Raw genomic sequence first — 23,718 nt, 5'->3', positions numbered from 1 at the left:
ATTGGGTTAGCATCTCATTTGGACGGAACAACATACAGTACATTACACTCTTACTTATAATGTAGCAATAATTTCAGATGTGAATGTATGGGGCGTGCGTTTATTTATTAGTGAGAGTTGGCAGGTCAATTTAGTCCGCACTGAAGGTCCAGGTCCAAAATGCACCACCCACCACTGGTTGCCAGAATGTGGGGAAGAAGCCAGAATAACCACTCCGCCACCCACTTTATTGAATGATTGAACAACTCTGAAATGGTTGCCAGTCAATTGCAGGTTAATTGTCTGAGTGTGAATGTGAACGTTTGTTTGTTTTTTCTACATATGCGCTGATATTGGCTGGCGACCATTTTAGGGGGTACACTCATCCTTGCCCAGTCAGTTGGGATAGATGGTAATAATGTATTAAGCAATAAATACGTACGCAAACAAATAAATAAAAAGACTAAAAGAAAGAAAGAAATGAAAAACGAAAGAAAAAAGTTGCAGTCATTTTTATGATCAGAATCCTGAAGAATACTCCGTCCATTTTCAGAAGACGGTCCACAGCGGCTTGAACTCGGATCGCTTGAACGTTATGTAACCGAGCACAGTACACAGAAAGTGAACAGACGCTGTGCAGTTCTTCTAAAAACAGGAAGTTAGCGTGAAACCGTGTTAGCGGAAGTAGTTCTCTACGGCCCGAAAAGAAAACAAACAGGGAACGCTCCGAGCGGGACTTGGTAAGGACTTGTGTCAAGTTTGCATTTTGAGCTGCAACGTGTAAACGTTTTTGAATAAAAGAAGTGGATATTATAGATGTCTGCACTTACCACTTTCCGTCGTCTTGGGTGTTAGCTTATGTGGTTTAAAAGTTAGCTTTGCTCGGAAAATAAACATTCCAATATTTTATGTCGATTATATGACTTACTTTCAGACTTGCATCATTGTAATTTTGTTATCATCTCATAGACAGGGGTTATAACCTCCCAAACACCGACAGTGGTTTGTACTGATAATAAACTTTATTATAAGTATGCAAAGAGTTAGCCTGAAGAAAGTTAGCGATACCAGATGAGTTCAGTTACTCTGTGAGCGATACCAGATCAGTTCAATTACTCTGTGAGCGACCGCTTAATACTTGGTTTTCTTCGCGTTAGTTTTAAAAACGCGTAACGTACAATTAATTCAAAATGCGTAAATTCAATCAAGCACTTTTGCTAATGTTCAATAATATCCATCCATCCATCCATTTTCTGGACCGCTTAATCCTCACTAGGGTCGCGGGGGGTGCTGGAGCCTATCCCAGCCGTCTTCGGGCAGCAGGCGGGGGACACCCTGGATCAGTTGCCAGCCAATCGCAGGGCACACAGAGACGAACAACCATCCACGCTCACATTCACACCTAGGGACAATTTAGAGCGTCCAATCAGCCTACCATGCATGTTTTTGGAATGTGGGAGGAAACCGGAGCACCCGGAGAAAACCCACGCAGGCCCGGGGAGAACATGCAAACTCCACACAGGGAGGCCGGAGCTGGAATCGAACCCGGTACCTCTGCACTGTGAAGCCGACGTGCTAACCACTGGACTACCGGGCCGCCCTGTTCAATAATAGTCATAAAGAATGTATATGTAATGCTAATTGTTTGTTTGTTTGTTTATTGAACATAAAACATATACAGTAATAGTTTGACAGAAAATAAGGTAGATAAAAAAGTAAAAAAGAAACCAGTCTTCATTCAACACAGTTATTATGTTCAAGGGAGTAGGATGAAGTAAAAAACTTATCTAGTCCTACCCGTTATGTGTTCATATCTACTAAATCATTTTTATATCAATCTGAAAAGAAAAAAGTAAGAAGAAGTCTCCATTAAGGCTCATACTTTACCCTTAACCGTGATATTTTTACAACTTGGTTTGTATCGGGATTATATACATCCACACCCTGGCACTCTTGTGTCAATTTTCTCTTGTATTCATAATGGATATTTCAATACCTTTCTCTATTTATCAACTTAGTTCTGATTTATCATTATATTTAATGTTTAGAATTTATCATTTTAACTCTGATTGATGTAGGTTGTTTGTACTATTTTTTTAAAATTTGTTTTTGAACTCAGCAAGCGATTTACTCATTTTCAGGTCCGTTTCGAGATTATTCCACAGATTAACACCTTTGCTAGATACACTTCTTTGCTTGATGTTTGTTCTTGTTTTGAGTTTTTTTAATAAGTTGGTACCTCTTAATTCATAGTTGCTTTCTCGAATTACGAAAAACATCTGAATGTTTTGGCAGAGCAGGTTATTGTGTGCTTTGTACATTAATTGGGCGATTTTAAAGTCAACCAGGTCATAAAATTTCATCGTATTTAATTTGATAAATAGTGGATTTGTGGGTTCCGTATATTTTGATCTATTAATAATTCGAATTGCTTTTTTTTGTAGTTTGAGAATAGGGAGTGTGTTTGTTTTGCAGGCATTTCCCCATATTTCCACACAGTAGGTCATATATGGTAATAATAATGAAGTGTATAATGTGTACAAAGATCTCTTATTTAGCACTTCCTTGGTTTTGTAGAGGATCCCTACGGTCTTGGCTATTTTTCTTTTTACGTTATCGATATGTGGTTTCCAACATAGTTTTGAGTCTATTACTAATCCGAGAAACTTGGTTTCATACGCTCTTTCTATTTCAATTGAGTTTACCATAATTATAGCCTGGTGTTTGATTGGTCTTGTGCCAAAAACAATTAACTTTTTTTTTAGGTTAAGTGACAATTTATTTCTGTCGAACCAGTTTTTTAATTTGTTTAATTCGTTTTCTACGGTTGTCAGGAGCGGTTTCAGATTTATTCCAGAACAGTAGAAAGTTTGAAATGGGACACATTTAAATTGTTTTGAGATCTTGCAGATATCATTTATATATAAGATGAATAATTTTGGACCAAGCACTGACTCCTGAGGAACTCCGTGAGTGATTTTCAGTTGATTCGTTTTTTTATTGTGGAGTTGCACGTACTGATATCTGTTTTCTAAATAACTTTTTATCCATTTATAAGCTACACCTCTAATGCCATATCTTTCTATTTTTTTCAATAATATACTGTGATCTACTGTGTCAAAAGCTTTTTTTAGATCTAGGAAAACCCCAACAGTAAATTCTTTGTTGTCTATATTAGTGGCTATTGCTTCCACGAACTCCATAACTGCCATTGAGGTGGTCTGTTTTTCCCTGAAGCCATATTGATTCTCACTTAACTGCGCATGCTTTTGTATAAAGCTATCAAGTCTGCGAGAAAATAGTTTTTCTAATATTTTTGAAAATTGTGGTAGTAGTGATATTGGTCTATAATTTGTAAACAGATGTCTTTCTCCACTTTTATAGATTGGAATAACTTTAGCAATTTTCATTTTTGATGGAAAGATACCAGCATTGAATGACATGTTGCATATGTGCGTGAAAGGTCGAACTACATATTCTATAATCTGCTTGATTATTGTCATATCAATATTAAAGCAATCAGTTGACTTTTTATTTTTAAAAGTTGTTATAATATTTGATACTTCTTGTTTTACAGCAGTAAGGAACATCGTGGAGGAGTTTTTTCTACGTATCTATCTATTTCAAACAAGTTTGTTGGATCAGGAATTTGTTTTGCTAGGTTACTGCCGATGTTGACAAAATACTCATTAAATTCAGTTGCTATTTCTGCAGTTTTTTTACAAAATAGTATTTTTGCCTTTGATAAAATACTCTGGATAATCAATTTTTTAGGACTATTTCTGATATAAATAAATAAATAAATAAATCAATCAATCATTCATTCTTGTTCAATTTAAAGCACTGGTGCTGGGAAGTGAAATTGGAGAACGAGCATAATGACCGTAGAATTGTGGTAGAGAGGCTGACAGCAAAGATTTCAGAATTCATGAACATTATTTAAAGACCATTAGCTGGCTCATTTCCTATTCACATCCATTTACCGGACGGACAGGCCACACGTGTCTGCACTCTTCCTCCACATAGATACACAGTACAGCAGTATGTCTTGAACTCTTTTAATTAATGGGCCAGTGTACGCAAGAGCATTGCAAAATATCATTCTGTTCCGAGTGCAAATGTTTAAATTCCATATTTGAATGCTTTTCCACTCACACGCGAATCCCTATTCAAGTCACCACCATTTTAATTTACGACCGGCACTAAAACAAGTGTACAAGAGGCTAGCACACAATTGTGTGAACCAGTGTGTACCACTTTATACATCAATGATATAAATTATGAACAGTGTGGACAATTTAACACACACAAAAACATACTTTATTATTTTCAGTTCGTAGTCGGCCTCCTGTTGCTTCTTCTCAAACTGCCTTTTGAAGGTGCGGTACCCCAATAAGGGACATGTTCTGTTGAGGAAGACCAGCTTGTCAAAGCTGGCACTGACACTGCCGGTCCTCTTTGGCCAGCGGATGTCGCTGGCTGTGGAAAAAAACCCTCTCCACAGAGAGTGATGTGTTGTATTTAATAGATAAGTCCACCCACACCTCCCTGTGCTCCGCTGGCATGTTCCCTACGCAGTATGTGTGTTGTGTGAGCAGTGGTGTGCTTGAAGCATTCCAAGGCAATTCTAATTTTTGTCCTTAACACATTTCACCCGAGTAAGTTGAAATGAACTTTTGGCCACCTGCCCACGGCGTCGAAAGCATACGTCACACGCATACACATGAATAAGCAGACGCAGCTGAATAAATTTAAACAAAGGGGGAAAAAACCCCTAACACAGTTATGGTGTGCACAGGACAGAGAGGCAAACAACACAGACAGCTTTCTTAACCGGCTTGATTGAATTATTCACAACTGTGTAAGCGCCAACCAAGATAGCTCTCAACACAACCACCGTCAGCCACTCGACTCATTGGTGATGTGTAAACTTTTTTTGAATGGAGGATGAGTGCTCCTTCTCTTGTCCGCTTGAAGCAAAGCAAAGTCACTCCCTCACACATATAAACACGAGACAAGGTGCATGTCATGATGTTTCACATTCGGGTTGAAGTAGTATATTAGCGGATAAAACGCGCAAATCAGGCTGGACGTGTTTCTGTCAGTCGTTGGTGAAATGGGCATCCGTAGGTACATGACCTGGTTAGGAATGATTACGAGGATGGACGAAAGCCCACTTCCGTCCTTGCTTAGTCCATCTTAAAAAAAAAAAAAGTCTTGTCCTCCATCCCCAAAATGGGCGTCCGTCCGTCTGGGACGGATGGAGGGACCATTTCGTCCCATCGCTCGAATGCCCATCTCTGGATAATGTTCCCATGTTGTTGTTTTTTAATTGCAGTTATAAGTAAGAACATTGACACAATACTTCGAACACTTCCTGCACACCTGATAATGGTTTTATGATCAGGACAGTATTCCTAAAAATAAAGATGTGCCCTTCCTTTGGCAGCAATGATTTGAACATCAACTCAGTGATAAGTGGCTTTTTATTCAGCCCGCGTATTGCTGAGCGGGCATTAAATCCACTGTGAATCCCCCGCTGAATGGAGAAAAGTCCTTTAAAAAATGGCTAAATTGGTCCTCAAAAGTCATTAAAAGGACCATAAATAAAAAGCGAGTGGGAACCCTATTTAAGCTTTTGTCCTTTCTACTACCACACATTTTAATTTCTCTCTGCTCCTGTTGTAGATCACAAGAGAAGGATGGCTTCCTGTAGTACAAACAAAGAGGATGAGCGTAAGCTGCGGGAGTGCGAAGTCTATGTTCAAAAGCACAACATTCAGCGGGTGCTGAAAGACTGCATTGTCCAGCTGTGCACAGCCCAGCCTGAACGACCCATGGCGTTTCTCAAGGACCTCTTTGAAAAACTGGCGAAGGTTGTTTCTTATGCAAAATACATCTATTAAAAGCTGAGATAGACTTCATCTTACCTGTGACCTTCAAAACTGGTAAAAAAAATGTAGGGGTGAATGACATTTTGAAAACAAAACAATTATTTTATTTAGATTTTATTAGCGTTGTGTTGTTTCTCCAATCACAGTGGGACAATGTGTGTGATGACACCTTTGACTGTGAAAAATGTGTGTAATCGTTTTTCCATCCCTTATGCTGGCTTGTTTTGTATAGTCTATTGTTTAAATTGTTGTATGTGATGCCACATATTGTTAATCATTCGCATGTTGTAATGAATAAGGTGCAATCACAGCAGCAATGGTGCCGTGTCCGCTTGTGTAAAGTAAAATAACTGTCAAGAAAATGAACCCCGTGACACTGTTGATGCTCTTTCCACCAACAGGAGGAGGTCCAGCAGATGGTGTTACAGCAGAAGTCCACGGACTCGCGTGAAGATGAAGTTTCACCACCTATGAATCCTGTGGTGAGGGGCAGGAGCAGGAGGGGCGCTATCAGTGCTGAGGTGTACACGGAGGAAGACGCTGCCTCGTATGTCAGAAAGGTCAGTGCTAAAATGCACCGCTGCAAATCTGCACATGGAAGTGAATGCTGGACTAGCTTACCTTGGTTTGGGCATTGAATGTTTTTGGTCTTTTCTGTTTTATTTTGAGAATGTTCTCATTTGTGTGTCATGTAAAAATGTCACATGGATGTTTGAGTTGGGCACCTTTTGTCATGTTTGCAGTGTAAACTGCTTCACAGCAAAGTGTACATCTGATAAACAAACAGTGTTGGGAATGCGCAGGATGAATTGGTCACCGACCAAGAAAATAATCCTCCTTTCTGCCATATATTTTGCAATTTATCTTCACCGGTTAAACTGAAAGAACCGGAAATCTCTCCAGTGAGAATACAACACCCCTCATCTGTTTTACACAAGAGTTGGTCAAGGTAGATACTTTGCAGGTCAACATTTGCATGTTGTGCATCATTAATAAACATTGGATAGCAAAGCGGAGAATCACAGAATTTGGACGCCCTCATGTTAATGCTGCCGCAACGCCCTAATGTCACCTACGCACGGGACGTAGGCCGTGGAGGCAAGCTCAGGGCTGCTTAGAGCGAACCAAGTAGTTGTTGGTTTGAGTGTGTGTTGGCAAATGTGCATGTCGATTCGTGTCGGGCAGAACCCTTTTAGGTTACAATTGGTTCCTGCTAATAATCACCACTAGATGGCGATGGAACACTAACAGGGAAACAGCTCAATGGGGAATAGAAAGAGTGTTACAGTTTCTTTATATTAGGCCCATCCGATTATAGGGCTCACTGACGACTTTTGAGAAAGTTGAATGCTTTTAGGTGTGCCTTATAGTGCGGTAAATACAGTTAATACATTCTGGATTATCCTGACAAAATTTGTCATGAATTTCCACACTAGACATACAATACAATACAATACATGCTAATTTATATAGCGCTTTCACAACAGCGGCAGCTGTAACAAAGCGCTTAACAAAACAGTTAAAATAAAGTAAAATAATAAACACAACACATAACATAAAACAGGGACAGTCATGCAGTCCTAACCACTTTTCCATCACACGCTTCTCTCCCTCTTGAAGTCTCTGTCAGTCACACTCTGTCTTTGCTTTCTCTCTTTCTCGACCAGGTCATCCCAAAAGACTACAAGACGATGGCAGCTCTGGGCAAAGCCATGGAAAAAAACATCCTATTTGCCCACTTAGACAGCAACGAGAGAAGGTATCACATCATTCTAGTCGGTGCACCGCTAACAATCCTCGACGAACATTTCTTGCTCATCAAACAATTGTTTTTGGTCTTTCAGTGACATATTTGATGCCATGTTTTCTGTCAACTACATTGCTGGAGAAACAGTCATCATTCAAGGTAGGGCTGGTCGATATGGCTGAAAACTCTTATTTCATATGAGTCAGTTAATGTCTATGTAATAATATTTTTAACTTAATGAAAATAAGAAAACATATAAATAAATACAATAAAAGACCATCTCTAGAGGAAAAAAAGCTAGGTTTCAAGGAATGTACACTCATGTATATTTTAATATAGTGTAAGGTGCAGTGTTGTTTACATGTCTGCTTTCCGAGTAGTGCCGTCAATATGTATTTACGAATAAGGTAAAGGTGTTTCCCCCAAAATAGCATTGATTCGGTTATATTAAAATTCACTCTCTGTTTATACAGTCTAAGTGTCGTGCCTAAAAATCACTCGTCACACAAAACCTCACAAACACCTATTATTTTTTTCCTGTTTCAGGTGATGAGGGAGACAACTTCTATGTTATCGACTTGGGAGAAATGGATGTAAGATTACTTTCATATTTTTGGGTGCAACTGTTTACAGCATACATTTGCTAGGCTTTTTATAAGGGGGCATGTTAGAACAGTCAACAGGCTAATGATTAGCAGCTCAGAGCTTATTGGTGTGCGACTCTTGTACAAATTCCAACCTCATCTTTCCAGCTTTCGTAGAGGTTTCCTTCTTAAAAAAAGTGGCAGAACTCTGTGGTTGCTCACCATCCTCTGCTACTGGCGTTACCTTGAAACCTAACTTGTATTTCAACTCAAGACCTCTTTATTTAGCAACTGCTTTCCTCAGATTCATTACAACCACCAAATTCCCTCCAAACCCCATGCTCTCTCTCTGCATCACCGAAGTAGCACTGCCTTCTAGTAGTGTCGCATGTGAAGGTTATTACTTAAAATAAAACAAACCAGACGCTATCATGCAAACAGAGTAGTGAGGTGCAAGGACATAGTTAATTGCAGATGGCAAAATGCGACAAGCCCTCTCCTCCAGTCTTTGTTCATACCGCTGACTTTTGTGTGTGTGTGTGTGTGTGTGTGTGTGTGTGTGTGTGTGTGTGTGTGTGTGTGTGTGTGTGTGTGTGTGTGTGTGTGTGTGTGTGAGAGATGCTGGCTTAAACTGTAACTTGTTGCATAGGCGACGTCACTCTCTGCAACAAGATCTCCCAACTATTTATTCAGAATAAAAATATATATTCTAAACAATTTTCTTTCCTTTATTGTACATATTTCCAATTAAATAAAATTCATTATCATGGTGTTCTCATGCTTTTAAGGTGTGCCTTATAGGGCGGAAAATATGGTACATGTCAAATAAGCTGTTTTTTTTCGCAACACACTACCATGATGCAACGTATGAAACATAAAGAATTACGTCAGAAAAGATACTCCAATGCAGTAGCGACCAACCCTTTTGAAACTGAGTGCTTATTTTAGTAGTGGATAGGTCCGACTCAGAATTACATTTTAAACAGTAACAGGCAGATCTTCTGAGAAACCCACTCTAACAGATACGTTTGAATGTATAGTGCTCTATAACTGGGTAACATTTTCAAAAATGCCAAAAGCAACTGTACCCAACAAGATCATGTACATTTACACATGGATTTAACACTTAATTGTGTTGGATAATAGTGACTGCAAGTTTGGTGCATCTCCTTGCAGGTATATGTGAACAACGAATGGGTGACCAGCATTGGTGAGGGTGGAAGTTTTGGGGAGCTTGCGCTGATCTATGGGACCCCACGGGCAGCTACTGTTCGCGCGAGGTCCGATGTCAAGTTGTGGGGCATTGACAGAGACAGCTACAGGAGAATACTTATGGTAAGCAGTGCTTTTTCATAATGCATGCTAATATTAATTACTGCATTGTTGATTAAATTTTATACACACATGTACACATGGATACGGTACATACATACACTAGGCCTCAGGTGTCAAAGTCAAGGCCCGGGGGCCAAATTTGGCCCGCCACATCATTTTATGTGGCCTGCGAAAGCAAATCAAGCATGTCAAGTTCCATGATGCTTGCTAAAGTCTGAACCAAAATTTCAAATTGTCGTATGTAATCCACATCCCCTAGGCTCATTATGTACACGAACATATTATACATATATAATAGAGCTGTCAGTTTAGCGCGTTTTTATTGGCATTAATTTAAATGAATTTTAACGGATTTAAAATGTTTCTCGCGAGATTAACGCGGCTCACGTCACAAGCGGATGTTACGTTGCTCTATAAATACACCAGAACAAAACAACAAGCGCGCTGCAGAAGTCCACGCCCATGTCTGTTTTTCCAGCCATGGCAGCATGAGACACCGAAAACGGATACTTAAAGAGTTTATGAATGGAAAGTTTACTTTTAAAAAGTTGCCCGATTGCTCCACTGACAAGACCAAAGTTATGTGTTCTTCTCTCTCTCTCTGTATCATACAGGTATACAATGTATGCCACTGACACGATTGTTACTTGTTTGGAACTATTTTGTGTGGAAGGTTACAGTGTTCTGCGTCCATGTAAAAAGAGCGGGTGGAGCTTCTCTGTGTCTGACAGTGGTAGCGACCTAGGGAAAATAAAACGTCTCCAGTGTTGTCATCGAACCAAGTGTAGTCATTCGAAATGAGGTCTACACAAAAACTGTAGAGAGACCTCCGCACAAGAAGGACCAACACAATCAACAGCCTGACTGTGTTAGGGGGAGTGACCCCCACCCCACACACACACACACACCGTTCAGAATGGTTTGCCCCAGCAGCACGGGGGAAGTGCGTGCGCTTTTTTGTACGGCGGGCAGTTTGGAATACAGCGGCACATAATGAACGCTGGTGTCCGGTGTCTCGTTATTCTTCAACAAACATACAGAAACGGACTGCTGTGTTCAAAGTAAACTTGAGAAAAACGAAGTATGCTACCATGGTTTAAATCTACTATAGGCTGAGTACTAGTTTACCTTAGATGTGCACTTTATAATGTTATATTGCTGTTTTGATTTTATTTAAAAAGCTGTTAAAGCAGCTGTTGTGTAACAAAACATTGTTTTCACTGTTGTTGATGGATAGTAATATTGTGTGAGAGATTATGTGTGAATAACTGCTCCAAGTGAAAAATGTTCATGTAAAATTGAAAATCGAAATTGTTATTTCAGTAAATATTTGCATTTGGCACATAGAAAACTGATTCATGAATCCATGTTGATGAGAGCATTAAAATGGGGGAAAATAGGACAACAAATGTAAAAGGAAATTCAGAAATGATAAAAAATGTGTGAGTAATCACAATTAATGTTTTAGTCCATTTGAGTTAATTATGACAGTTGCCTTTTTAATTAGATTAAATATTTTAATCGTTTGACAGCTCTAATATATACACATATACAATATGTACACATCAACTGTACATATCAAAGATGTTTTGTATTTGATTTGTAGGGAAGCACTTTAAGGAAGCGAAAGATGTATGAGGAGTTTCTGAGCAAAGTTTCAATTTTAGGTGAGTGTAAATATTTGTTTTGCATTTAGAAATTAAGTTTCCCGTTTTTAGTGCATGCTTCATATTTCCTGACCATGTTAACAGAGTCTTTGGACAAATGGGAGCGCCTGACTGTGGCCGATGCTTTGGAGACGGTGCAGTTTGAGGATGACCAGAAAATTGTTGTGCAAGGAGAGCCCGGTGATGAGTTTTTCATCATCTTGGAGGTAAACACCATCTTCTGAGGCTGATTTTGCACTGCATATCCCAGTTCACAATTCTGATTCAATATTCACCCAGCTAAAGTGAGAGGGATGACCGGCAGCTATTGCAGAAATCAGCATTCATGCCAGACACCCTTCGTACACCGTAATGTAATGATACATGTATAGATTGCGTTTACATTACATCAAGAGGTTGCGATTATACACTCCACTGATTATATTTTTACATTACGTTTATTTGAAATGTAATTCAAGTAATGTGTAAAGTACAGAAAAAGTGGTTAGGACTGCACGACTGTCCGTGTTTTATGTTATGTGTTGTGTTTATTATTTTACTTTATTTTAACTGTTTTGTTAAGTGCTTTGTTACAGCTACCGCTGTTGTGAAAGCGCTATATAAATCAGCATGTATTGTATTGTGTTGTAATGATTGATGTCGTATTAGGGGACAGCAGCAGTGCTGCAAAGGCGGTCCGAGGATCAGGAGTTTGTGGAAGTTGGCAAACTTGGACCATCAGATTACTTTGGTAAGTTCCAGTCAAGTAGAAAACCGTTACCTCTACCAAACCCTGTCATTAATCATCTATTCTACAAGGGAATCAATACAGTTTATAATTTTGAACTATCGAGTATCTTAAATGCATCACTTGAAAACATCGCTAACACAGTGTGTCTGAAAGCATTTATACATACTTTGACACATCTTCCCATCCAGGCACCCTGCCACAGCAAGTTTAATGACACAAAGACACAAACTCATGTTTCTTGCCACATCACTGAAGGCCGCAAGAGGACATTCTTGTTTATAAAAGCAATTTCGAGACCCACGTTTTGAATTTAGCTTTGAAGTTCTGTTTATTATTTTATTTACAATTTTTAACTTACCGTAAATTCCGGATTACAAGTCGCTACTTTTTTTACCACACTTTCGACACTGCGGCATGTTATATGAAGCGGCATTTTTATTTTTATTTTTTTCCATCGCGGGAAAAACATGGATCAATAAAATGAATGAGTCTTTTATTGAGGTCCAATGAGATTGTATGACTAATCACAACTTCAGCTCTTTTTGCCGTAGCGGGAAAAAATGTGTTACCTGGCAACAGTCGACCAATAAAATGAATAGGGGTCCAATCAGTGGCGTTCCGTCAGGGCCAGCAAGGCCTTCTCTGCTCGCCTAAACATTCTCAGAAAAGTAAATTTAATACATTTCTTTTCTGAGAATAACACATTTAATTTGTTATTTTATTTTCATAAATATGGAAACAAAATTATTCTTTGTATTCTTTATGTCATATTATTTCCACTTAGTCCAGTGGCTTTCAATGTTATTTTAAATAACATTGAAAGGACGGTTATTTTAAATAACATTGAAAGCCATTCGATAAATAATTTATTTATTATGGTAGAGTTTTTAACAATCATATTTCAGCCTGCTTGTGTTTAGAGGTAAATTAAACTTGCTCAGGGCCTTCAGATTAAACAGAGCAGCGTGCGCTGTAAATGAACGGACACAGTCAGGTTGCAATAGCCAATCAGATCACGAGTCTGCGTACCAGGGCCAGCTAGAAGGCCTTACATCGAGACTCGACGTATGCTTCGGTGATTGGATTAGCGCCTGCTAGAGCTATCCCTGCATTTTAAACCAATATGGCTGAAGGAGAAGATGTTGATCTGGTTGCAGAACTACTTTCCACACAATTTTCAAGACAGACCTTCCACGAAAAGCTGGATATTGTGCGAAGAGGTCGCCCAACTCCTGCGCTAGCTAGCCTGTCCCAGCAAGGAAAAGGGATTGTCCGTCATTTTCAGACGAGCAATTATGAATGGTAACTGTGGCTCACAGTCTCTGAGAAACGCTGCAAATTGTACTGCTGGGAATGCCGATTGGTTGCAACGGACCGATTTGGTGTTTGGAGCCACACTGGATTTACCCATTTAAGTTGTTTTACCAAGGCAGCAAGGAAACATCGAAGCACAGCTCAGCACTTACAAGCTACGGTGCGTTTATAAACGTTTGGGGACACTCATGTAGATTTGTAGCTCAGTGAACAGGCACTACATTGATGAGTAAATGAATTTTATTTTGCATTTCTTCTTGTCATTTTATTTAGTTAGTATTAAATTAATGGTAACGAAATAGAATGACAAAGATACAAAAATGTATCAAATAAATCTGCTCACCTGCAATTTATAATGGCGCATTGTAGTCACCTTCGTGCATTAAAGTTCGTTCCATCTCAGCTGCTCAACATTTTCAGTTATTTGCTGTTGAATAGCCTATTCTCAAAATGCAAATGATCTGTTAACTTTCTTTTCAAAGAATAGTTTGTTTTGTTATTGTTTGGTTGGTGTCTTATATGAAACTGCGACATTGCGCAATTTATTGGACAGACTTGTTTCAGATCACACGGCGTAATTTGGGTGGCATTTTATTTTATATTTTTAAATCATCTTTTTATTTTTAACAATATCTGTAAATTTAGTTTCCTGCTCTTAATTACTTGATGGTTTTAAATGCTCCTGAAATTAAGTGCTGCTTGACGAGCCCATATTGTGTTAATGTACGTGACGTCACTGAAGGCCTAAGGTTGAAATGCACGGCCCGCCACTGGGTCCAATGAAATTACCGGTAATCACAACTTCCTTATTTCAGTCTTTCTTCTAACCCTGATCAACATGGAGAATACCAGACGAAAAGCATATGATGCAGCTTTTCGTCGTGGTGTTATAGATTCATGAAATGGAAGCATGTCTATGAGGGCACGCACGACGTTGTGTCAGCAGCTCCCTCCCAATGACGAGGACAAACTTGCTTCGTTCCGCACATACACAAACAAATATAGCGGAGAATTCCATCAACCCAGATGAAATAATAAATATGGACGAAGACCCTCTGACATTTGATTTGATTCTCACTCGGACTGTAAATAAAAAAGGTGACTCCCCCATCATAGTGAAAACAAGCGGCCACGAGAAAACATATTTTACCTGTGTTTTGAGCCGCGCAGCATCAGGCCTAAAGCTGCCACCAATGATCATTTTTAAGCGGCTGACTATAGAAATAATTTCATATGTCTTTTCCCATTTATATGATTTTCATTATGCTATTTAAAGCCTAGTGGGCTGCAGTATTTCTCCTCGTAATTACGCAAATGCACATCAAGATCTCTCTTTGTCTGGCCTCTTATTATGTGTTTCTGCGTAATTTCGTTGTGCAAATGCATTTATCATGCTCATAAAAATATGGAGATTATTTTAACCTTGAGAAATTTTGCGTTTTTTTTCTGCGGGGGTTCAGCAGGGGACCGCGTCAGCGGCCTCACCCGGAGGCACTCCAGGCTGCAGGGACGCAGAAGCAAACCCCCTCCCACTTATTGGGCAGTGGTTTATAATATGGTGCGGCACATATAATTACAAAATTGAGTTTTCTTCATAAATCTGAGCATGCGGCTCTTTATCGTGCGGTCTGTAGCCCGGAATTTACAGTACTTTGATTTTCATCATTTTATTTTTGTTTTATTTCATCTTCATTCTGTTCTTATAATTAAAGTCAAACCTCGGTTTTCGAACGTCTCTGTTTTCGACTGTTTGTTTTGCAAATTTTTCAATATTCTTTCATGTGATGAGGCCCAACTATGTCTAATCTCTCACACCAATTCATTTTATTGCTGTGATTCAAAATTTCTGTTTGAAAAATAACGTTTTCATTTACCAAGGAAGGTCCAGTGGGCTCCCGGCAACCTATACCAAAACGGTTTATATATTGTGTTTTACAATAATACATAACTATATTTATAATATCATTTTTAACTCTGGCAAAAAAATAACAAAAGTGTAGAAAGTATCTTGCCCAAGCACAGTAAATGAATGGGTCTATTATTGTCAACAGCCTTTCAAATATCCACACTCTCTAATTTATTCCGTTTCGTTTGTTCTTATTGTATTTTTACTATGTAGCTGCAGTGGCCAGAGCAAGCCACTTTTTCCCCCTTGACAATTGTGTCTTGTTGTTTGTTGTTCAATAATGTAATGCTGTATGTGGCACATCCAAACTTTGTTTCTCCATAAGAACACCAGGGGTCGCAGTTTAGCCATTGCAGCAAGTCACCTAGGTACAGTGGCCCTGAAGTGCAAATCACAAAAATCATGTCTGTGCTTAGGATGCCAACCTATGTGCTGAAACCTTTCACAATCAATCACACTTTTTCCAAGTATCCACTGTGTGGCAGGTCGGTACTTTAGTGTCTGACTGTGAATTGTGGCGGATGACATCTGCTTTCGAGATTCTCATTTTGCATTTACGTGTTTGACTGTTTGTTTCCCCTGCTAAAAAAAAAAGAAAATGGCCAAGACCGCCATGGTCTTGTTGTGTTCCTGTCCTGGTCCTGCTGGTGTCAGCAGCAAAATGAAAAAAAAAAGTCTCTACCCTGTTTAACATTGACTTTTTAACACGAACAGTGCTACTGGTAATTAATTAGAAATCACAGTACATTCCAAACACAGATAAATAATTTTAAAAACTTGCTGATCATAAGTATTTAAAATAGCATAACAACATTTTATGTACCAGTGTTAAAGTGTGTCTATCTTATTTTCAGGAGAGATTGCCCTACTGATGAACCGGCCACGTGCCGCCACTGTTGTTGCATGTGGACCCCTCAAGTGTGTCAAATTGGATCGGCCACGGTTTGAGAGAGTCCTCGGCCCGTGCTCCGACATCCTAAAGAGAAACATACAGCAGTACAACAGCTTTGTTTCCCTCTCTGTCTGAATGGCTTTCCACTAGTTTCAGATCCACTGACACAGGTTGGGTTTATTTTGTAATCTACCCCTCTCTCCTCTTTTTGGTCTTTTTTTCAGAGTGCACTTCGAATACCTTTCAGAGCTTTGAAGTAGTTGCTGTGACTTACTATTTTCGATATGGCTTTGGGTGGAATCCTCATATCTCCAAAATAGCTCTTTTAAGGAATTATCAAAATAAAGAGGGCATGTTTGTAAAAATAACAGATACACTAGAGTGCTGATAGAATTGTGAAAAAAATATTAAATTGACAACATTTGGCCATTGGCGGTGTCTGCCCAACCTGCACATACACATGCACTCATAAATCCACACACCACACTAGATTTTTCGGACTTTTAAATCACCCCAGAGCATAAGTCGCACTTGTCAAAAAATGTGTCATGAAGAAGAAAAAAACATATGTCAGTCCGAAATATAAGTAGCATTTTGGGGGGATTTGTGTAAATAAATAAAAAAAAAAAACAAGACCAAAAAACAGGTGAACTGTAACTTGCACCCAAAATCCCTGTACCCTAGTTATGGGTGCATTTGGAAATATACTCTGGAGTGCTATTTGGTCATTCAGAGTGCCCCAATAAGGGAGCGTCTGAGGCCAGCATATCAGGCAGTATAAGGAAATGAAACAGTTCAAGCATGAGCTGCTGATTGCTTTATAACATGGACTGCATTCAGAAATTAATGGGAGGGGAGCGAGCTCAGCCTCTCAGAACACACGCACTCTCAGTATTGTTAGGGCGTCAGAGTGAATTTCCAAATCCAACCGTATTGATGGTCGAAAACTTATAAACATGGAAAGGTTTTTCTTCTTAGTTTAAAATGGCTGATATTAACAAAAATACAGAGTCACTTTGTGGCCAAAAGTAGAAGCCCGTTCAGTGATTATGCCTTTTAGTGTTGTAAATCCTTGTTGTGGCATTGGCAAATGCTGAATGAGCTATATGTCACACATTTGTTGCCATGACTACTCTTCTTCAGCTTCCTTCTCTTCTTCGACACTCTTTTGGTGCTTGGCATATACTGTTAGTGCATTACCATGCTATAAAGAAGGTGGCCACCGGCAGTCATCCATAATTACATTGACGATCACTACTACTATTACTACTACCTCTCTTTCTTTCTTCTGTTTCCCCTCTTTATTTATTTTTATTCTTTTACTGTCTTTTGGTAGTTGGCAAATACTTTGAGTGCATTACCACCAATGAAAAGAAGGTGCTGGTAATGCAAAGAAAGTGAACATGATGAGGGAACGGGAATTTTGGGTGCCAGTCTGAGCTCAATTTTAATATATATACACAAGTTGTGCTTCAAACATAAGGATATAAAGTTAGAAATTTACTTTTTTTTGGTGAAAAAGCAACACCGAATTGGACACAGTTATGAAGTGGAATGAAATTCATGGGATATTTTAAACTTTCTTCAAAAAACTGATAAGTGTCACGTGTTATAGTATTCGTCTCTTTTAATGTTATTGCAGTCAACACACTACAGAAGGTCCTTAAGGATTTCTGAATGAGCCAATGTTGACCTAAATGACTGATGGTGTTCAACTGTGTGTAATTAATTTCAGGATAAATGCACCTGCTCGATGATAGTTTCGGAGGTTTAAAACACACAAAGTACAAAAAAGACGTAAGGGACACACCAAAGTGGTTTAAGTTACGGTTGTGGATAAGTTTAACGCAGGATTGGGATATAAAAAGCTTACACAAGCTTTAAACATATTGCAAAGCACTCTTTGAACATGTATTTTGAAATGTATATTCTTGGCTGCTGATTAAATCGCAGGGCTCCCACTTTGATAGTATGCACTTTTGAAATTAATTTGCTTAAACTCCCTTTATGTTATAATTAATGACGAATGATATTCATTTCTGAGAAAACACTGCTCACATTCGCGATTTCTCACAATAATGAGAAAAATGAAACAATTGGCCACACCTTATGATAAATGTCTGCTGCTATTCACATCTTGAAATGATCACTTCTACAACATCCCTGGAGAGTCACAGTGTCTAATCCAGTGGTTTTTAACCTTTTTAGAAGTACTGAACCCAACCAGTTAATACATACATTCACCAAACCTTTTCATGAGTGAAAAATACTTTTTTTTTTTTTTTACAAATTCAAGATATTTAAAAAAACACATTTATTAAAAACATAAAAAAGTTAATAACATTTCAAGACAGAAGTATACTTTTTTTTATTGTACGACGTACTATCACGACAGTCACACGTTAATGATTAACCGAACTTAATTTCCCACAGCACTGATTGGACAAGCAATGTAATGTGATCATCTGCAGCCAGTGATGGCAAGTGGGGGTGCCATAACTGATTGATATGTTGAGTCACGTGTATCTTACCGTCAATGGCAGAGGCTCCGTCGAACCCCTGAGACCGACTCACTGAATCCCTGGGGTTCGATCGAACCCAGGTTAAGAACCACTGGTCAAATCACTGGTGAGCTATTTTTGGAATAGGCCCGCGGGCGACTCATGTAGTCCTTGAGGGCTCCTTGGTGCCCACGGGCCATGTTGGTCAGCCCTGCTCTAAAATTTCAGCCCAGACAAGTAGAGTCTTCGGAGGAGTCTAAGGAGACTGCTTAGAGATGCAGCCAAGAGCCCCATGATCACTTTGGATGAACTGCTGCGATCTACTACAGAGGAGGGGTAATCTGTCCAGAGGACAACTATTTGTCGTATACTGCACAAATTTGGTCTTTATGGAAGAGTGTCAAGAAGAAAGCCATTACTCAAATGCAACAATAAAAAGTCCAATTTGAAGTCTGCCATAAGCCACCGGGAGACAAACCAAGCGTGCTCTGGTCAGACAAAACCAAAATTGAACTTTTTGGGCAAAATGCTCAACTTTTTTTTGGTGACCACATCACCTTCAATGTCAAACATGGTTGTAGTATCATGGTCTGGAGCTGCTTTTCTTCAGCAGGGACTATCAGAAGATGGTTAAAATTAATGGGTAGATAGATTGGTCCTGTATTTGGCTCTTTTTGAAAGATAAACTTGTTGGAGTCTGCAAAAGACCTGAGACTTGGGCAGACGTTTATCTTCCAACAAGACAATGATCCTAAACATAAAGTTTAAATGTACAATATAATGTTTCAAAACTGAACAAATCCAGGTTTTAGAATGGCCAAGTCCAAGTCCAGACCTGAATCCCATTGAGACTCTGTGGTAAGATCTAAAAACTGCTGATCACAAACGCTCTCATCTCTTGCAGCTATAAATGCGGAAAAAGTAGATCTGCAACGTATTAAGGGGGCTGAATAATTTTGCACTCCCAAATTTTCAGTTTTTTATTTCTAAAAAAGTGCAAAGATTGTGAATTTTGCTCCACTTCATGAATGCCTCCCACTTGAGGTTCTTTCTTTAAAAAAAAAAAAAAATCCAACTTGATGTCTTTACGTTTGAAGCATGACATGTCGCACAAGGACAAAAAGTTCAAGGCGGCCGAATACTTTTGTAAGCCACTGTACATACAACATAGTTTTGTTGTTCTTCTGTTCATTCATGCTTGCTTTAAAGTAAGTATAGGTCAAGACAGGCTCATTCAAGAAGCACATTTCAAGTCAAGTTTATTTATATAACTTTTTAATCACACAGCATTCAAAAAGGGGATTCACAAACCAACGCTGAGAGATCCAACAACATCCCCTGATCTAAACCCCCATTTTTGGGCCAAGGAAAATTCCCCAAATCTATTTTGGATAAAGGAAAAAAAATCTTAAGAAGGGAAAACAGGGGAAATAATGATATTTACTGATAGATGAAACAGCCAATGAGTTTGCTTAAGGATATGAAACGTAGATAGCCGATGCCTCCAGAGGAAGTGGTTCGCCTCAGGTCCCGTCCTGGTTGTTTGATGCTGAACCCTCCACAGCACTAGCGACAGTCTCACTTTGCTCATTGCCACCTCTCTTGGTGGTGTTACAAAATAAATCATGAAAAAAAACCCCGAATCTAAATATATAGATTATGATGGACAGTGAAAAGAAAGCATGATTCATTAGCTCAAAGTAAGGTCATAATCACCAATGTGCGACACTCACTGGCAAGTATGACCACAGATGGCCTTTCCGGTTCATCAAGATAGTGCCCACCTTGATTTGGTGATTCGGGTGTCAACATGGCAGCGACTGGATGTGGCAAAGTGGAGCTAGTTGTGAACGTGTCTCATTCATTTGTTGCCTTGCGATGCAAGAACAGTTTTACGCTCAAATACAGAACAAATGTGATTACGACTGAAGTTTTGATTTGTATTTAGCCATTGTAACATAATTTTTAGGAATACAACCTAGTGAAGATGAGCGGTTAGGAAATTGAATGCTAAAATAATTTGCACATTTTCCGGCAAATGCTATGGCCACATCCAAAATGGCGGACGCGCTGAATGAGATATCAAAAGGGTTTTGTGGCCTCCCGTGTTGTCTTATCTGGGGGAAATGGGTCCAAATGACTCTGTAATCATTTATGGTTGATGACCCCCTGCCCAAGATCAACCAGAAGGCAAAAATCAAAATCATGGTGATGTTCTTTTAGTACATGTATACTCCCTGTGTGAGGAGCTACCTTTTCATTGATCCCGATGCTGTTTCTCAAGAACATTTCTCAAGTTCGGGTTTCTTCCGTGACTTTATTTCATTCCACATTTTAATGTTTGTGTCATTTTTAAACATCACATGTATTATTTTTCATTGTTACATTCCCCTTTTCTTTATTTCACTTGTTTTGAATAGTAGTGAATAAACGATGTAATCCTCATATAGCTGAAGCTTCTTTCCTTTTATTCCTTGCATCTGAATTTGTTTAGATGTGTTCTAAGAAGTGACATCTCAACTCCACTCAACTGTATTTATAGAGCACTTTCAGACAGCCATCGCTGCATACAAAGTGCTGTACATGGCACAACTAACATATACAACAGTAAAGCAAATCGGTAACAAAGACGGTAGAAAGGACCGAACAGTAAAACAAGAACAAATCTGAGTCAAATGCCAAAGAAGACAAGTGAGTTTTGAGGCAGGTTTTAAAGATGGGCAGCAAGGAGGCTTGCTGAATGTTCAGTGGGAGGTCATTCCAGAGACAGGGACCAGCAACGGAAAAGGCTCGAGCCCCTCTGATCCTCAGCCTAGTTCTCGGTATCGCCAATAATGTCTGGTCCGCAGACCTGAGGCGTCGGGCAGGTGTGTAGGGGCGTATGAGCTCAGAGAGGTAAAGTGGCGCTAGGTCATTTAGAGATTTGAAGACAAATAACAGGGTCTTGAAAATAACTCTAAAATGTATAGGGAGCCAGTAAAGTGATGCCAGAGTAGGAGTTATGTGCTCCCTCTTACGAGTACCAGTCAAGAGGCGAGCAGCGGCATTCTGGAGCAGCAGGAGGCGCTTAATGGAGGATTGGCTTACTCCAAAGTAAAGGGCATTGCTGTAATCGAGCCGGGATGTGACAAGGGCATGAATTAGTGTCTCAAAGTGTTCATGAGAGAGGAGATGTTTTATTTTGGCCAGCTGTCTAAGGTGAAAGAAGCTGGATTTAACAACGGCACCAATTTGCCGGTCAAGTTTGAAATCACTGTCTAGAGTGATTAAGACCCAAGTTTGAGACTGTTGACTTAAGATAAGGGGACAAGGGGGCCCAAGTTTAAAGGATCTCTACAATATATCCTCCTCCATGCAAATTATTTTAAAATTTAATGTAAAAAAAACTGAACAGCAAAGGCTAGGAGATCCTGTCTTAGCAAATGGACCTTTTGCTAAAATTCACCCTGGGCCACGATTATGTCTTAGGAAAAGTATTTTAAAAATACATTCATGTCCCTACATTTTTATCCAGATTCTCACTGAGTTTTCTTACTCATGCATCTTTCTGCAAAGTTTTTTTGAAATTAGGTTTGTAATTTTTTCTTAATCGTGCTAAATTGATCTGTCTTAACATCCATCCAATTTTCTGATCCGCTCTATCCTCACAAGGGTCGCAGGGCGTGCTGGAGTCTGTCACAGTTGTCTTCGGGCAGTAGGCGGGGGACACCCTGAACCAGTTGCCAGCCAAACACAGGACACAAAGAGATGAACAACCATCCGCGCTCACTCTCACACCTAGGGACAATTTAGAGCGTCCAATCAACCTGCCATGCATGTTTTTGGAATGTGGGAGGAAACCGGAGTACCCGGAGAAAATCCACGCAGGCATGGGGAGAACATGCAAACTCCACACAGTAAGGCCGGAGCTGGAATCGAACCCGGTTCCTCTGCTCTGTGAGGTCGACACGCTAACCACTGGCCCACCAGGCCATCATCTGTCTTACTGTTTTCTGATTTACGTTCAATTATATGGCGTGATAAAGGTTACTCGTAATTACAAAACAATGTTAGCGGCAAACAAAGATTAGCACAGTGCTATATATCAGATGAATAGCACTTGAACTAATTGAAGGCAGTCAGTCCTTTGAATATCAATGAAATGTCTCTGCAGTCAATAGTGCACAAAGCTATTCAAAGACATAAACGTGAGCAATTAAGTGATTTACTGGAATGACAGTACCGGTAGATTTAATGTAATGTAAAGACATCAAAGGGCACCTACCAACACCAAAGCTCTCGTCACTTGCCAGTGCAAAGGATGTGAAAAATAAGTTCGCTTGGGAATGACTATAGATCAGCCATGCATTGACCCTGCAGTCACTCAAAGGTCATTGGTCATATGTTCAAGTCATTGATTTGCTATTCACAGTTGACTGTGGAGTGATCGGTCGGTGGTTCCATCCAAAATGAATGCCTCTCTCTTGCTGGCTATTTAAAATCGATAATCAAATAAAGGACTTCCCTAATCAATAGAGACCGGGGTTGGGCACGCATTGCATCAGGGTTAATCTTTGAATTTAACCACTTTGTAATTAAACTGCGGGAAACATGGAATGTCATTGTCACACTTAACAGGATGTTTATTTTTGTAGTTTGCTGTGGCGTTGATGCAAATTTTGGTGTACCTTGAAGTCTGTATTCTGCTCATATTTAGTCTGTACTCTACACTAGAGGTAAGATCGGGCCGCCTTTCGGGGTCGGGCCTTAAAATGTCAATCATTGCTTCGGATTCGGGTCGGGTCTGGCTTCTCTCTCGCAGAGGCCGTCAATAGTTTTGGCCACGAGAGACCGTGGTTCGCAGAAAAACAGAAGTCGCCTCATCACAACATGTAGTGCAACCTTACTGAACTCTTACTCGTACTGAACTCTTGCAATGACAATTCAAAGAACTCCTTCCTGTCTCTGTCTATGATCCACCCATCATTATTCTTTTTTGTCTTTCTGCTTCTCTCTCCTATAGTGCCGCGCTAGATTCTTAAGGACGTACTGCTGCTGTGGTTACGCCTCAATTTTCAACCCGTCAAAATGACGGACGACCTTAAATTTTCTCCGTCCACTCTTAAAAAAAAAATCTGTCAATGATGGAAATTGTCGGTTAATGTAACCTCTTCAGAAACGGAAATATAA

General features: G+C 39.5%; 1 protein-coding gene across 1 annotated transcript; it reads left to right on the top strand.

Annotated features, from left to right (window-relative positions):
- The first annotated feature begins 41 nt into the window (after positions 1–41).
- prkar1aa (protein kinase, cAMP-dependent, regulatory, type I, alpha (tissue specific extinguisher 1) a) lies at positions 42–20,994 on the top strand. Its single transcript, XM_052049747.1, has 12 exons — positions 42–719; positions 5,668–5,855; positions 6,275–6,433; positions 7,541–7,632; positions 7,718–7,779; positions 8,167–8,213; positions 9,381–9,539; positions 11,146–11,206; positions 11,291–11,412; positions 11,855–11,936; positions 16,011–18,987; positions 19,146–20,994. The coding sequence occupies exons 2-11, from the start codon at positions 5,682–5,684 to the stop codon at positions 16,181–16,183; spliced, it is 1,131 nt and encodes a 376-aa protein (XP_051905707.1). The 5' UTR covers positions 42–719; positions 5,668–5,681; the 3' UTR covers positions 16,184–18,987; positions 19,146–20,994.
- The last annotated feature ends 2,724 nt before the right edge of the window (positions 20,995–23,718 follow it).

Source organism: Hippocampus zosterae, chromosome 17, assembly GCF_025434085.1.
Source record: "Hippocampus zosterae strain Florida chromosome 17, ASM2543408v3, whole genome shotgun sequence".
Lineage (NCBI taxonomy): Eukaryota > Metazoa > Chordata > Actinopteri > Syngnathiformes > Syngnathidae > Hippocampus > Hippocampus zosterae.
The sequence above is the reverse complement of the archived record's forward strand: the minus strand, read 5'-3'. Positions and strand labels throughout refer to the sequence as shown.

Coding starts and splice junctions, on each gene's coding strand:
- prkar1aa (XM_052049747.1), top strand. CDS start 5,682: ATGGCTTCCTGTAGTACAAACAAAGAGGATGAGCGTAAGCTGCGGGAG. Junction 7,780..8,166: donor AGAAACAGTCATCATTCAAG/GTAGGGCTGGTC, acceptor TTCCTGTTTCAG/GTGATGAGGGAGACAACTTC. Junction 8,214..9,380: donor TCGACTTGGGAGAAATGGAT/GTAAGATTACTT, acceptor ATCTCCTTGCAG/GTATATGTGAACAACGAATG.